Source organism: Pongo pygmaeus, chromosome 5 (genome assembly GCF_028885625.2).
Source record: "Pongo pygmaeus isolate AG05252 chromosome 5, NHGRI_mPonPyg2-v2.0_pri, whole genome shotgun sequence".
Lineage (NCBI taxonomy): Eukaryota > Metazoa > Chordata > Mammalia > Primates > Hominidae > Pongo > Pongo pygmaeus.
In genome coordinates this window covers 88,918,260-88,934,640 of record NC_072378.2, presented here as the reverse complement: position 1 = coordinate 88,934,640, position 16,381 = coordinate 88,918,260, and the positions used below count along the sequence as shown (strand labels likewise).

The following is a 16,381-nucleotide window of genomic DNA, read 5'->3' as shown; positions in this document are numbered from 1 at the left end:
CTCCGCTTCTGCACCGCACCACCGGCTAAGCTGCTGGCACCTGTAGGAGCTGGATCATCATGCTGACCAGCCGGTTTTTTCTTATTGTGCTCCACAGAAGGAAGTTCATCCACGTGATTTTTTGCAGTACCCAGAAAGGGTGGGTACAGTGTGTTCCGTGGTGAAAAGCTTGTGAAGGAGGAATGCAGGTTTTAGAGTCTCACTCCACGTTGCTGCTATTCCTATTTGAGAATTGCCCCTCCACCACCGCCACTCCCCTACTCCCACAAAAGCCTTGAAATATTTTATTTATGTGGGATTACAGTCTATGCAACAATGAGACATGAGGAGGTGGCCATGAATAGCCCCCGAGTGTGTTATACACTGAGACCTTTTCCAAAGGGCTGCAGAGGAATTATTTAGTCTAAGCAGCCACGAGTCATGTGATTTCTTCAGAAACATTTGCATCTGGATAGGCCTGCTTTTTGAATATTCTTGGTGGGAAGCACTTTGAACCATAAAGGCACACTAAAAGACAATTGCTATGGAGACTGCGCCTCCACTGTGCATTTATCGGAGTTCTCCGCCTGGGGCTCTTGAGCGTCCACAGGGTGTCCTGGGCACGCTGCTCTGGGGTGGGGGATCTGGGCGCCACAGTGTTGGGAGGCCATCCGCTTGGGACCCTAGCTCGGGACTGTAAGCAGGAGGCATCCGCCCACGGTAGGGGCTCTGCGGGCGTGTGGGAGTGGGACGGCGTGGGGGACATTGAGGGTGTGCGGCGCCCCCTCCCCTGCCTGCGCGGGGACCACGTGAAGGAGCGGCGCGTGGGGGCCCCTGGCGCGCAGCCGCGGTGGGTGACGGCCGGCGTCCCGGGGGCCCCGTGTACGGGGCGTGTGTCTGTGTGTGAGTCTGGGAGGGTGCAGGGGCCCCGCGCCTCCCCGGTCTCCTCGTGCGTGTGCGTGTGCGTGTGCGTGTGCATGTGTGTCCTCGGCCCAGCGCCCCGCCGAGTGTTGCCCGCGGCCGGGCGAGCGCGCGCGCGCCCGTGCGGGGTGTGTATGTGAGTGTGTGACAGTGTGTGTCAGGTGACTCGGGTCACGCAGTCTCTCTCTCTCCCTCCTCGGGGAGGAACTGCCGCGCTCCGGCTGACTCCTCCGCCGGCGGGCGGGGCGGGGGAGGGGGCTTCGGGCGCGCTGGGAACCGCGGGACCCGGACCTGGGCGCCGCCCGCCGGGGGACGCGCGGCCCCCGCTTCCGCCGGGCCCCGCTGAGCTCTAGACAAACCTCCGCTTCAGAAATAGGCTGCGGGCGGCCGGCTAGGAGGCTTGGCCCCCATCCCGGGACCCCCGCCGTCCCCGGGCCGGCCGGCCGGTGGGCGCGATGAGCCAGGTGCTGGGGAAGCCGCAGCCGCAGGACGAGGACGACGCGGAGGAGGAGGAGGAGGAGGATGAGCTGGTGGGGCTAGCGGACTACGGAGACGGGCCCGACTCCTCCGACGCCGATCCGGACAGCGGCACAGAGGAGGGAGGTGAGCGCCCGGCCCCCGCGTCCTCGGCTCGCGCCCCTTTCCTCCCCTTGGCGTCTTCCCGCCCCCAGCCCGGCCGTGCGCGGGCCACCGACTTGGAGGGGGTCCAGGGGAGCGGGTCCAGTTGAGGGGTTGGGGTGGGGAGGGACGCCAGAAGCGCGACCTCGAGCTGCCAAATGAGGGAGCGCGGTGCTGGTGGCGGAGGGGCAACCAGGATCCGTGGAAAAGGGGAAGGAGGGAGGAAGCGTCTGGGCTGGAAGAGCGCGCGCTTCTGCCCCTTTCAAAACCGGTGCCTCCCGCGCCCCTCACCCCAAGCTCTCCGCAGCGTCTGGCGGTTGGGGAGGGGAGGGGACCGCGGGCGCGCCCTGGGACCTCTCTCCCAGAACGGTGCTGTTGAAGCCAGGGTCAGATGTCGTGGCTAAAAAAAGGCAGCCAGCGGCAGCGTGACTGGCAGGGTCGTCGGCAGCTGCGGGTGTCAGTCTCGCCCCGCGTCGCCGCGGGAGGGGTCCACCCAGGTAGTAGCTGGGGAGACCCGCGGGGCGGCGGGGAGATGCTCGCCAAGCTGTTCTGGGAGTCGCCGAGAGGCCGCAGATTTCCCGGGATCCACGCAAACACCGTTGTCAGGACACCTTATCTGTTCTCGGTATCACCACCTGGACATGGCAGTGCGTGCCCGGGACTGAACGCGCGGCGGGGGAATTCTTTGCCTCAATAGTGAAGCAAACTCTTTTTCCTATTCTAGAAGCGGGTTTTAGCAATCGTTCAGCTTGTGGGGGCTTCCTGCATTTTCTTAAGGTCTAAGAAGGTTGAGAGCCTTTTAGCATTCCAGAAAGGTTAAACTTTTTTTAGTTTCCCTCAGAAGCGAGCAAAAGTTCCTTTATTGTAAGGTCACTTGGAAAGGTCAATAGAAAGCGGCTGTTAAACATGATGTTATTCTCAGTGAAACTGTATGCATCCAAGAGAAGGAACTAACTTTAATGTTTCACACTGAAGAAATTGTGTGAGAGATACAAGTACCTTTGTGACTATTGATTTTTAAAGAACTTTTATTGAGAATTCACTGAACTTATTTTAAATTCTCTATGCAAAGCTTTTCTCACTAGGGTAGTTTCATTATTCTACATCTGGCAGGCACGACTTTCAATGAATCAGAAAGGAAATAAAGTTAACTGTGCCTTGCGCCTGGTAGATGAGAAAGCAGCCTCCCAAGTCACCCTTTTTCATAGGGTTTTCTCTCTTGGGATGATTTGTGCTAATTCCTCATTTGCTTAAACTGATGTGTGCACCTTTGTGCTTTCTGTCTTCTGCACTCCCGGTAATTGGTCTTACCGTTGAACACCAGGCCACATTTTTGTAGATAAAGGCTTTCAGCCCTTTTATTGGAGTCTGTAGAGCTACCTTCCGTATTTAAATTGTTCAGTCGCCTCATTATTATTCAAATTCCATTTGTTAGCTCCTCCCAGATTCTTAGAAGACTCCAGAGAGATGCAGAATAGGGACGTATTTGCAAGGTATTTGAAATGGTGGACACAGTAGGGTGTGTGTGGGATTCTCTTTTTTAAAAAAGAAAAAAAGTGGGGGGTGGAGGGGCCATATCCAGGAGGGAAAACCCTGTAATTTGATACTGTCCTGAGGCCTGGAGGGTCCAGAAAAAGTACTGGACCCCTCGTTTATTCTGCAGTTCTTTAAGTGGGCACTTTTAAAATTTGATTTGGGGACTTGAAATTGAAGTGAAATTAAAGCCCTGCTTGAGGGATGGGATTCCGGGAACAAAGGGCTTCCCCAGAGCCCAGACTTGGAGGCTCCTTAGCTGTTAAGGTAAAGGCAAACTTGACTGTAACTGATTTTTGGTGACTTGCATAATAGAATCTTTCTGAATGAGCTTTTGGGATCAGCTTGGGATCTTGCTATAAAAGGATTAAATATATTTATTTTGTGAGAAGAGCAACATGTTTGCTCGGCAAACGTTGCTTAAGCCTGGTCTCTGTCCACCTGGGCCTGCTGTGGACAGGTGGTCTGCTTCTCAGACTTCCTCCGTTATATTTTGGCCTCTGTTCTTTCCAGATTTCCCTGGCTTTGACTTTTGGGTTTAGGCCTTGATGCAGAATCCCTTGTCAGAACATTTGCTCTCTAGTGGCAGATAGGCTCCTCAGTCAGCAGTTCCAGCGAGGACTGCTCCGGATGGCTGTCAGGCCAGCTGATGTGGTCTGGGGAGTGGGGATTGGGAGGGGGAGGTTGGGAGTTGTGACTTCCCTTCCTGTGTCCTTCAAAAGGCTGATTCACGTGTTGCATTATAATCTTGTTTTATTTTTGGTAAAATTTACATTTACCTACCCTCAAACTTAAGAAGTAGAATGTAGGAAAAAAAAGGAGTTATTCTAAGAAAAGACGTACTTTGAACCACTAGCAAAGCATTTCTCTAATGAACCCCCCCTCCCCTTTCCCCTTCCTAATAGCTTGGTTTAGTGCCTGCACTTAGTGGAGACCTGGGGCTTTTTCCACTAAGTTCAGAAATCTACCCTGGCGGGCGGGAGGCTGAGGGTGGGATATGGGACCAACTAGTATTGCCAGTTAAGTTGCAAAGCAATTTATCAGGAGCTGTGCAAGAGAAGTGGACTGAAGGTGGATATGTAATGCAATTTTCATTTCCCTCAGTCTGTAGGACTTATAAAGGAACCTCTGGTCTTATTTTTAAACCGAGTGCGCCTTGTAAGTTTTACCACATTGTACTAAGTTTGAAAACACAGGGCAACTAAGGTGAGACTTAAATTGCACTTCTCTGGCTTCCACTCCACATTTTATTCATGAATAGCAAAAGTGTTCTCAGGCACATTAGTTCTATTAGGGCAGATTAGGGCACCTCTCAACCTTCCTTTCGTGGTAGTTAATTGCAGGTAAGGTGAGTCTCACCTTCAATCCCCACACTCCAGATAAAACTCCCAGAGAGGAGGCAATGGTTAGGCCGTTAAAAACAATTGCACCAGAAATAATGATTATTTTTAGATTCATGGACTTTAAATCTTTTGATAAATTACTGTGCTTTAAAAACTGTAATAACAAGGAAAGCAATTACAAGATCATATTTAATCAGAAAGTAAAATTGTTTTTCCCCCAAAACCCCTCCCATTTTTTAGGAGAAACTTGGCTAATGGAAGCTGCTCACCCACAGTCCAGTGAAGTTCGGTCTTTGCCTTCATAGCAGCCTGTGCACACCCTTAGGGTCTGAGGAAGTGACTGTGTAGGTGGTTTCTGGAGGCATGAAAGATCCAGGGTCTTCCTTCCTGAAGGATGTAGATGGGGTGAATCCAGCAATTCATATGTATTAATCATTAGTTCATTAATGTTAGCCTTTTGTGGGGAAGGGACTGAGTCTCTCTATGTTGCCTAGGCTGGTCTCGGACTTGTGGGCTCAAGCAATCTTCCTGCTTCAGCCTCCCAAGTAGCTAGGATTATAGGCATGCATGACTGTGCATGGCTTTTTCCTAAAATAATTGAAAAATTATTATGGAATTCACCTTTTCATTGTTTCTTGGAAGTAAGTGGAGATAAGTTATACTGATACTGAAATCATGGCTCAGAGATACCAGGGGACTTTTCTACTGCCCTATCATGAGCTAGAAGTGAGCGAAGTGTTTAGAAGAGGATCAAGTATGTGGAAATGTAAGCCCCTTTTCTTGTAATTCTGCCTTATCCAAAAAGAGCTGGGTTGACTACAGCCCTGGACACAGCTTATCTCTTGAATTTCCTTCTGGCCCTGGAAATACAGAAGAGTTGGAACAGATGAAACGACAGAATAGGTTAAAATGATGTGACCAAAGTTAAACTTTAGGTAAATACTTGTTTGAATGCCTGTATTTAGAGAGTATCTTTATCAGATGTTTTATAACCTGTGTCAGTGATTCAGGGCATCAGAGAGTACTGACTCTCTACTTTTATTAGCCTTCTCTTCCATTTTAATACTAGATAGAGGGTAGTCTAATGGAAACAGGAGGCACAAACAGCAAGTTCTGGATAAGAGCCAATGGCTTTGGGTTTGAGAGATCATCTTTTGTCTTTCAGAGATAACTGAGTCCGCCCCAAGTTCACCCCCTGTGTTATTCAATCCTCCCCCAGCCCATAGTAAATGCTGGTGACAATCAGTTTCACTTTTAGCACAGACACTTCATTCCTGCTCATTTTTCTTCTATCTTTCCTTCTTTTGAGATGGAGCCTCACTCTGTTGCCCAGGCTGGAGTGCAGTGGCGTGATCTTGGCTCACGGCAACCTCCACCTTCTGGGTTCAGGTGATTCTCCTGCCTCAGCCTCCCCAATAGGTGGGATTGATTACAGGTGCCCACCACAATGCCCAGCTAATTTTTGTATTTTTAGTAGAGATGAGGTTTCACCATGTTGACCAGGCTGGTCTTGAACTCCTGACCTCAAGTGATCCACCTGCCTTGGCCTCCCAAAGTACTGGGATTACAGGCATGAGCCACCGCGCCCGGCCTCTTCCTTCTTTCTTCTCTACCTCCTTTATTCTTTTGGTATCCTTTTATTTTTTAAAAAAATATTTTTTGTTCTGCCTCCTGTGCCAGAGCCTTAGAGTTCTCTTGTGATGGCCTTTCCTGGTTCTGCTGTGACACTGCAGACAAAAAGTTTTTTCGCTCCAGGGCTACAGGGTCCAGGGTGCTTGCTGGTCGACCTTCTCCTCTTGCGGTCCTCTGAGAAAGACTTCGGCTCCGTTTCTCAGTGTATAAAATAGAGGACTGCGTAAAGCCAACCTTAGTGCACTCTCAAAGTGATTGTTAAAAAGTTTGTAAGAATACCTTTCCCTTTTTGCAGGCACATTGGTAAATCAGAACGGTTTTACCAATGTAAAACGGGAAAAGTTCCCTTGTCTGCCTTGCAGGGTGTGTGATGGGGGTTTGGCTCGATTCTTAAGTGCTCCGCTGCTCAAACCTCTAGGGGAGCACACAGACAGGCAAGCTGTGGGGCTCTGACCCCACGACAGTGTCTAGGGGTGGATGTTTACAGCTCCTGAAACCCCAGTGGGCATGTGTTACAGGGTGCTCTTTTAGTTTTGCCATCTATGGGCTTGTGTTAACCAGCTCAATTAGACCCTCTACCTTGTCGCAAGGACAGAGTGCTTTCTGTATCCTGGGTTCTTGCCTTGGTGTACCAGAAGAATCGGATCACACCTGGGCTTGGAGAATGAGTGCAAGATTTTATTGAGTAGAAGTAGCTCTCAGCAGATGGGGGAGCCAGAAGGGAGATGGTTTTCCCCTCGAGTCAGGCAGCTGTTCTCTGACCGCTCTGGCCAAACTGGTGTGTTCCCAACGTCCTCTCGTCTAGCCGCTTGAATCTTCTTCCACCGATCCACTCCTCTCGATGTCCAGCCGCTTGTGTGTTCCTCCACTGATGTGCTGCTCTTGACGTCCAGCTGCTTCTGTGTCTGCCTTGCTAGAGTCTTGGATTTTTATAGGCACAGGATGGGGATGTGGCAGGCCACGGTGGTCTTGCAACATTTGAGCTGGAAATGCCTGACCTCACCTAGGCCTGTGGGGGTGCAGCCCTAGCCAGGGACCACGCCCTCCTCTCTACCTGGCACTTCCTTTCTCCCTTCCATATCATTTAAAGGGACCACACCCTTCCCTTCCCAGCACTCCCCTTATCATTAGGACTGCTACTGAATACATATGTTAAGGAATATTCGTATGTGGTATTTATCATGTTTTTTAGTTATCTGCCAGTGTGACTTGAGAGAATTTCATAAAGATTTAGTTTTCACACTAAATAAAAGAATCACCTTCAAAAATCTTTATGCCTTTAAAAAATATGTGTTCTGTTTGCATTTAATTTTCCTTACTAAGTAGTTAATCGAATGGACAGTGAATCTTCGTGATTTTTGCATAGCTTTTGTTAGTAGTAGTATTAGTCATATGATTCATTCCCACTTGGGTTGGAATTTCTTATTGAACTCCTGGGTCTTGAATGTATAAGTAGTTCCATTGATCAACATAAGCTTCAGAAATTTAAAGGAGCCACAGAGAAAGTTGCAAATAGAAACACACCAGGGGCCTCTTCCTAAAACCATAAGCACATAGACGCTTAAGCCTTTGTTGATTCCACAGAATACTAATAGCAAAGAAATTCTAATTTTCCCTTAAGGTTGAGTGAGCCTCTTACTATAGTCACATTCCACTGAAGACCCTCTCGTTGCCTAGGCTTGGGGTGGGAAAAAAGAAGGGGAGTGAGTGTGTTTGTGTGCCTGTATGTGTCCTGTGTGTGTGTCCTTGTGTGCCTGTGTGTGTGTCCGTGTGTATGCTGATAGAGGAGGAAATGAAGGCTCATGGGCAAGGGGACATGTATGGGGTCACATAGCTAGTAAATGGAGAGCTGGGACTTGAACCCTAGTCTGACACTAACCCAGTACTTTTTCAACCATTCCACTTGCCATCACTTCGCCACTATGTTATCTCTTTTTTTTTTTTTTTGAGACGGAGTCTTGCTCTGTCACCCAGGCTGGAGTGCAGTGGCGCAATCTCGGCTCACTGCCAGCTCCGCCTCCCAGGTTAACGCCATTCTCCTGCCTCAGCCTCCCCAGCAGCTGGGACTACAGGCGAACGCTGCCACACCTGGCTCATTTTTTTGTATTTTTTTTAGTAGAGATGGGGTTTCACCTTGTTAGCCAGGATGCTCTCGATCTCCTGACCTCGTGATCCGCCCACCTCGGCCTCCCAAAGTGCTGGGGTTACAGGTGTGAGCCACCATGCCTGGCCACTATGTTATCTTAATTCCTGCATTAAATAGTTTATTTTCCTGTTCTGAGCCTATTCAAAGATGCTACCTCTCAGAGAACTCTCCTTAATTATAATAGTTCTCACTCATATAATGCACTAGAATTTGTGAAGTGCATTTCATATGATATCTCATTCTTCCTGTAGAGATCCTTGAGCTTAGGACAGCAGGGCCAACCTTAAGAGCTGTGTAAGGAGGTGAACATTGGCTTTCAATTCCCATTTTCCTGATTTCTGGTTTCTTCTTTGTTGTAAGCATTCCTAACCCTCAGATCAGTCAGGCAGGGTCCCCAGGCAGCCCTGTTGTACTCAAGGCACTAATCCATCTTTTTCTCCCTTCTTTCTCTTTTTACTAAGGCCTGTTGGTTTTTGACAGGGCTCTGCTGGTTACTGGATAATTCCGGATTAAGTGATTAGCCTTCAGGTGTTAAAGACTGATAATGGCCCAATTTGATGACCCCTCCCCATAGTGCTGTTCCTTGGGTGATTGAATTTCCTGGGGTCTACAGCAGTCCAGTTTGAAGGCTGGGATCTCTGGAAAATCTGGGTATTGATAGCACCAAGTGGAGGAGAGGTGAGGTCTATTTGGTGTCCCTGACCACAGTAAATAAACTTCACCTAGGCATAAAGCTGATCCTCTTGATACCCAGTTCCAAGTGCTGATCTGGGCCAAAGTCAGACATGAAGTTTCTTTTTAAAGCTTCAGTTAATTTAGCCTCAAATTCTGCTCAGTCACTTTCATGTAATCATCCCAACAAACATCTATTGAGTGTTTGTTGTGGGTAAGCACTGAGGCCTCAGTTTGTTTTAACAACAGTTTTAATTTTGTTAAGCTACAAACTGCAAAGTCACGTGTTCGTATTTTTCTATACTTTGTGTTACACAGGCCATTGGGCCCAAATTTTAGACTCATAGGAAAAAGCCCCCTTTGGAATATAATATTAAAATTTTACAGAAAGGCAGAAGTTGCTTACCAATACCTAATATCCCTTCAAATGACAACCGTTTTTTATTCTTCAAGCATGTGTGTAATAACCCATATGGGAAAAATGGCAAAAGGCCACATTGATGTCTTCTAAATATAGAGAATAAAGATTTAAATCAAGAAGTTGCCAGGCGCAGTGGCTAACGCCTGTAATCCTAACACTTTGGGATGCCAAGGTGGGAGGATTGCTTGAGCCCAGGTGTTCGAGAACAGCCTGGACAACATGGCGAGACCCTGCTTCTAACCACCACCCCCCCACCAAAAAAATTTAAAAATTAGCCAGGTGTGGTGGAGGTGGTGTGTGCCTGTAGTCCTCGCTACTTGGGAGGCTGAGGCAGAAGGATCACTTGAGCCCAGGAGTTTGAGGCTGCAGTGAGCTATGATTGAGCCACTCACTGAACTCCAGCCTGAGTGACAGAGTGAGACCCTCTCTCTCAAAAAAAAAAAAAAAAAAAGAAAAAGAAAAAGAAAAAACCAAACAGGAAGTCTATTATCATCCATGGCCATATATATATATATCCCCAGGTAAAGACCACTTTGTTGCCTTATAATATTCCACAGACATAAAGGTTCTCAATGCCTGGATGTTCCCTAAAGTACCTTTGAATTGGTACTTTATGCCTTGACTTTTTTTTTTTTTTTTTTTTTTTGAGACAGAGTCTTGCTCTGTCGCCCAGGCTGGGGTGCAGTGGCGCAATCTCTGCTCACTGCAAGCTCCACCTCCTGGGTTCACGCCATTCTCCTGCCTCAGCCTCCTGAGTAGCTGGGACTACAGGCGCCCGCCACCACGCCCGGCTAATTTTTTGTATTTTTAGTAGAGACCGGGTTTCACCATGTTAGCCAGGATGGTCTCAATTGATCTCCTGACCTCGTGATCCACCCGCCTCAGCCTCCCAAAGTGCTGAGATTACAGGCGTGAGCCACCGCGCCCGGCCGACAGTTTTTTAAAATGTCATTGTGGTAAAAACACCTAACGTGAGATCTGTCTTAGTATGTTTTTAAGCATATAATATGCTTTTGTAGGTACACTGTTGTATATCAGATCCCTAGAGCTTACTCAACCTGCTTGACTGAAACATCATGGTCATTGATGAGTACCTGCATGGGAGGTGTCGTTAACATTTGTAAAGGATGAGTGTTACCACCTTGAGAGACGACACTGTGTGCTATGTAGGTGGTCAGTAAATGGCAACCACAGGTTGATGAGAGGTTGGAGTGGGTTGGTTTGAGCTGTTTCGCTGTGGCCAAGGCTAAAACTACTCAAACATGCCCTCACTTTCACCCAACAAGGTCAGGGGGAAAAGGACCATCAGGCATGGGCTAGCTCAGCAGCCTCCGTTCCCTGCTTCAAGCCTGTCACATTCTTACCTCCCTTCTGAGGCCCTGAGTCCTTTCCCAATGTGAGCTGCAGACTAGCAAGCCCCTCAGACTCAACAAGTTCAAATATTTGTTCAGCTTCGTCCCCCTAACCTTCTTGGTAACTGGGCTGCCAGGTCAGGAACCCAGGGCTTCTGTCTCCCTTGTCCCTCATGCCTAATGTGACACAGATTTGCGCTCACAAGTCCTGTTTCCACAGCCTGTGCCTTAGTTCTTTGTCATTTGTGTTCTAGAACAACCTCCTAATTCCATACTGGGACCCGCAAGGGAGTCTGTTTCTGGAGTGAACTTAATGAAATGTAAATCACATTAATCTCCCCTTAAAATCCTTAGTGATTTCCAGGCCTGGCTCGGTGGCTCATGCCTGTAATCCCAGCACTTTGGGAGGCCGAGGCTGGCGGATCATGAGGTCAGGAGTTCAAGACCAGCCTGGCCAACATGGTGAAGCCTCACCTCTACTAAAAATACAAAAATTAACCAGGCGTGCTGGTGTGTGCCTGTAATCCCAGCTACTCGGGAGGCTGAGGCAGGAGAATTGATTGAACCTGGGAGGCGGAGGTTGCAGTGGGCTGAGATTGCACCACTGCACTCTAGCCTGGGTGACAGAGCAGGACTCCATCCCCCACCAAAAAAAAAAAAAAAAAAAAATCCTTAGGATTTCCTCAATGCTTTCAGGGTAAAATCTAAACTTCCCAGCATCACACTCCTGAGCTAGCCTGTCACCTCTCCATCAACTAATTTCTTCGGAGATATGTATTGAACTCATGCCATGTGCTACATTGTATTTTGCCTGTGCATATGTGAGAGAGACAAATAAAAAACAAGTAAACAGACAGGAAGACAAACATACTAAAGATGGACTATTAATAGTAATAAGGACTATTAAAAAGGCACAGGGTTATGGCCCAGGAAGTGATAGTGCCTGATTTAGCAGTGGGGGTGACATTGCAGCTGGGCTGAGCTGAAGAAGGAGCTCTTCTAGATGGAGGGAAGAGCAAAGTGAGACCCTGAGCTGAGGAACCTTCTGGAAGGCCAGTGTTGCTGGAGGAGAGGGAACAAGTGGAGAAGATGAACCAGGCATGGGTGAGGGGGAGAAGAAGGCATTTCGATTTTATTCTAAATGCTGTGGGGGGCCGGGCGAGGTGGTTCACGCCTGTTATCCCAGCACTTTGGGAGGCTGAGGCAGATGGATCACCCGAGGTCAGGAGTTCAAGACCAGCCTGGTCAACATGGCGAAACCCTGTCTACTAAAAATATAAAAATTAGCTGAGTGTGGTGTCAGGCACCTGTAATCCTAGCTTACTCGGGAGACTGAGGTAGGAGAATCGCTCGAACCTGGGAGGCAGAGGTTTCAGTGAGCTAAGATTGCGCCACAGCAATAGAGCAATAGAGCAAGACTCTGTCTCAAAAAAAAAAAAAAAAAAAAAATGTTGTGGGGAAGCCCCTCGACAGAGTGTTGCCTCACCTTGCCTTCAAACTGCATTCCCTAACCTCTAGCTTCCTGAACTTGCAAATCTCGTCCTGGAACAACCTTTCCCTCATTCATCTGTTCCATGCCTCCTCTCCTTTAAGACTCAGATATTACTCCTCCAGGGAGCCTCTCTCAGTGCCTAGAACACCTAGCTGGCCGGGCATGGTAATTGCCAGTTTCTCATGTCTGTATTCTCCTCTGATTGCCAGGGGATGAATCGTTTTTCTTTGTGTCTGCAGCCCTGCCTCACACTTGGCCAGTGTTCAGGGAACCTTCCTGAAATTAGAACAAACTGCCTGCTTGAACATTTCATCTCACTACAGCAACTTCCTGGGTAGGTTGAAGGGGAGCCCTCCTGTAGCGGATTTTTAAAGACTTGTCCCCTGATTGCTCCTTTTAGGGGGGCTGTCATCCTTCATTCTCTTTTGGCCTACCTAGAAGCCTGAGGCAGAGGGTAATGCCTAGAGAGGTGTTGGTGGAGAAAGCCCAGCCTTCTGCAGGAGCCTGAGAGGCTGAGGTGCCTCCCTTCCTGGCATAAGCTCTCTGCCTCTACCATGCCTATTGTGGAGTGAGACCCTTTGGGGAACTCAGAGCTGTACCCTGGGGGATTTTTTTTTTTTTTAGTGCCTGTCCTTGAACCCTGGATCCTCAGATTAACGCTTTACCTGGGCTAAGCTACCTGGGCTCTATGAGGTTCTTAAGTGGAGATACTTGAGGAGAGGGTGAGAGGAGATTAGAGGGAAGATTTTTGTCAGCAGTCCATTTCTGATACATAAGAAACCTTTCCTGATGTAAAGCCATGACCTACAACATTTTTTACCCTGGCTCGCAGTAAAAAACATTTATACTCTGAACGAGTACCCACATACATGCAAATAAACCCAGGAAAGTTTCACTAAGCTGAATTTTACTCTTACGATGTACCACGTGCTCTGATATTTTCTAGTTTTTCTTTTTAAATGTCTTTATTGTTGTTTAATGCTGTTGCTGTTTAATCCCCACAAATTGATTTTATGAAGACTAATGTGTCCTGACTGAAGGATTTGAAGAGCAGCTGGAATGAAGCCATTTTGTAGAACACCTCAAGGAGAAGGTCCCTTGTAAATTTTAATTCATGAGATAAGCAGATTAGACCACACTTTAGTATTAAATGTTACAAACAGCTGATTGGTGGTGAAGGTTCTGGGTGAGCACTCCACCAATACCAGTCATATGACCTTGGGCAGGTTCCTTCCCCGAGATTGCTCAGGGGTAGAACAGACTTATGCTACCTCACTGGGCTGGTGAAGTTTGTAGAAATGTCCAGCCCAGACCAGGCACGGTGGCTCATGCCTGTAATCCCAGCACTTTGGGAGGCTGAAGTGGGAGGATCACTTGAGCCTTGGAGTTTCAGACCAGCCTGGGCAACATAGGGAGACCTCGTCTCTACAAAAAGAAAAAAAAAATAGCTGGGCATGGTGGTACAGAGTGCAGTGGCATAATCACAGCTCACTGCAGCCTTAACTTCTGGGCTCAGGTGATCCTCCCACCTCAGCCTCGTGAGTAGCTGGGACTATAGGCACGAGCCACCACAACTTGCTAATTAAAAAATATATATATTTTTAGTAGAGAGAGGGTTTTGCCATGTTGCCCAGGCTGATCTTGAACTCCTGGGCTCAAGCAATTTGCCCTCCTTGGCCTCTCAAAGTGCTGGGATTATAGGTGTGAGCCATTGTACCCATCCTACACAGCGTATTTCCATACACCCTAGCTGAATGTAATAAAATGCATCTATTCGGAACTAGGGAGTCCCTGCAAAGTTGATGGTGTTCTTGCTGATCCAGGCCACCCTTTCTCAGCTGTTTAATGGTTGGTGGCCCATGATTGAATTTGGCAGGCAGGGAAAAGGAAATACTTCAGCTGTATGTGTTGTTGCAGCCGTATGTGTTTTTAGTTCCCAGCGTTTCTGTGTATGTAAACATGCATACATACTTCCTCCCCCCTTCACAGTGGTGTCTATCACCTCGCCACCCTCCCAGGAGGAGGAGATTCAACTTCTACAGGTCATCAGCATGGATGATCATACCACATAGAGACTTACAGACCCTGCTGGAGAAACATTAAAATCTACGCCCATATCTAGCAGTATAAATTGGGAAGAAAGGCATTTGTAAACACATGAATATTTTTGCACTTGTACATAATTTAACGAGGAGTTTTGCTTGCATTAATTGGGGGCAGTGTTGCACAGCAGAAATAGAATGCATAGACCATGAGTGGGCCAGCCCTCCGTTTGAATGTTACTTGACCTTTCTAAGCCTGTAAACTTTAAGTCATAAGATATGCAAATTAGAGTAGAGTTTAGTATTTAATGTGACAGACAGCTGATTGGTGGTAAAGGCTCTGATTGGTGGTGAAGGCTCTGGGTGGTGAAGGTTCTGGGTGAGCACTCCACCAAAGCCAGAATTTCTTCACCTGTGAAATGGGGATAATAATATCTATTCTTGAAGGAGCATGAATGAGATGAAGCATGTAGAGTGCCTAAAGTAGTGCCTGGCATATTGTAGGCACCTTCACACATGATAGCCATGAGTTCTCATTGCATGCATATTTTCCTGTTCCATGTAAGGCATTGTGTCTTTGCTTACATTTGGACTTCCCTCTTCTGGAGGAGCTCCTGCCTGCTCCTTCTCTCAACCCCATCCAAATTCTGCAGTACTTTAAATCTGCATTCATAATCTGTGTGATCCACTGGGTCTCTCCCCTGGCCCACAAGCATTTCCCTCCACTTTGCATTGATTAAACACTTGCTGTTTGGGATGTGATAGCAGAGCAACTATAACTGTTAAGGTTTCCGTTCTTATCTTTAAGGTTACATTTTTTTATGACAGCTGTAACTCAATTACAACTATTAATTGACAGAAAATAACACATATTTGATACGTTTTCACATATATATGCACCTGTGAAACCATCAGCACAGTCAAGATAAAGAACATATCCGTCACTTCTAAACGTTTTCCCATACCTCTTCTTCCCTCTGACCTTTCCTTGCTGCCTACTGCCTCTTCCATTTCTTTTTTTCTTTTTTTTTTTTTTTTGAGATGTAGTTTTGCTCTTGTCACTCAGGCTGGAGTGCAGTGATGCAATCTCGGCTCACTGTAACTTCCACCTCCCCGGTTCAAGTGATTCTCCTGCCTCAGCCTCCCAAGTAGCTGCGATTACAGGTACCCACCACCATGCCAAGCTAATTTTTGTATATTTAGTAGAGACAGGGTTTCGCCATGTTGGCCAGGCTAGTCTTGAACTCCTGACCTCAGGTGATCCACCCACCTTGGCCTCCCACAGTGCTGGGATTACAGGTATGAGCCGCTGTGCCCAGCCCTGCCTTTTTCATTTCTTAGGTAACCACTGATATGCTATTTGCCACTGTAGATTAGATTAGTTTACATTTTTAAAAAAAATTTTATGAAAAAGGAGTAATGGCTTCTTTCATTAGGCATAATTAGAGATTCATCCAGGTTATGTGTATCAATAGTTTATTTTTTTATTACTGAGATGCATCACAATTTGTGTATCTAGTCAACTGCTAGTGGACTTTTGGGTTGTTTACAGTTTTTTGTTTTTTATTTTGAGACCGAGTCTCGCTCTGTCGCCCAGGCTGGAGTGCAGTGGCGCAATCTCGGCTCACTGCAAGCTCCGCCTCCCGGGTTCATGCCATTCTCCTGCCTCAGCCTCCCGAGTAGCTGGGACTACAGGTGTTTACAGTTTTTGACTATTACAAATAAAGTTGTTATGAACCTTTGTGTACACGTTATTATATGGAAAAAACCTTTCATTTCTCTTAGGTAAAAACTCAGCAGTGGAATGGAAGGGATAGTATGATAGGTGTATGTTCAACTTCTTAAGAAACCACCAAACTGTTTTCCAAAATAGTATCATTTTACATTTCTACCAGCAGTGTATGAGAGTTCTAGTACCTCCACATCCTTGCCAACACTTGTTACTCTGAGTCTTCCTAATTTTAGCCATCTTTGTGGGTATGTAATAGTATCTCATTATAGTTTTGATTTACATTTTATAATGATTAATGATGTATTGAGTATCTTTTCCTGTGCTTTTTTACCTTCCATAAATCTTCTTGGGCAAGTTGTCTCTTCAAATCTTCTGCTTGTTTCACTTTTAAAATTGGGTCAGCCGGGTGTGGTGGCTCATGCCTGTAATCCCAGCACTTCAGGAGGCTGAGGTGGGGGGATCACTTGAAGTCAGGAGTTCAAGACCAGCCTGGCCAAC

General features: G+C 47.3%; 1 protein-coding gene across 2 annotated transcripts in view; it reads left to right on the top strand.

The window, feature by feature from the left end:
- The first annotated feature begins 1,064 nt into the window (after nt 1–1,064).
- Nucleotides 1,065–16,381, top strand: part of RRAGD (Ras related GTP binding D) — a 54,523-nt gene continuing 39,206 nt past the window's right edge. The window contains exon 1 of one of the 2 annotated variants that reach the window (XM_054491118.2): nt 1,065–1,503. In XM_054491118.2, the coding sequence (XP_054347093.1) occupies nt 1,356–1,503 (148 nt within the window). In that variant the 5' untranslated portion in view covers nt 1,065–1,355. Of the gene's footprint in view, nt 1,504–1,788; nt 2,016–16,381 lie in introns of those variants that run through there. The other variant, XM_054491119.2, reaches the window with a different exon arrangement.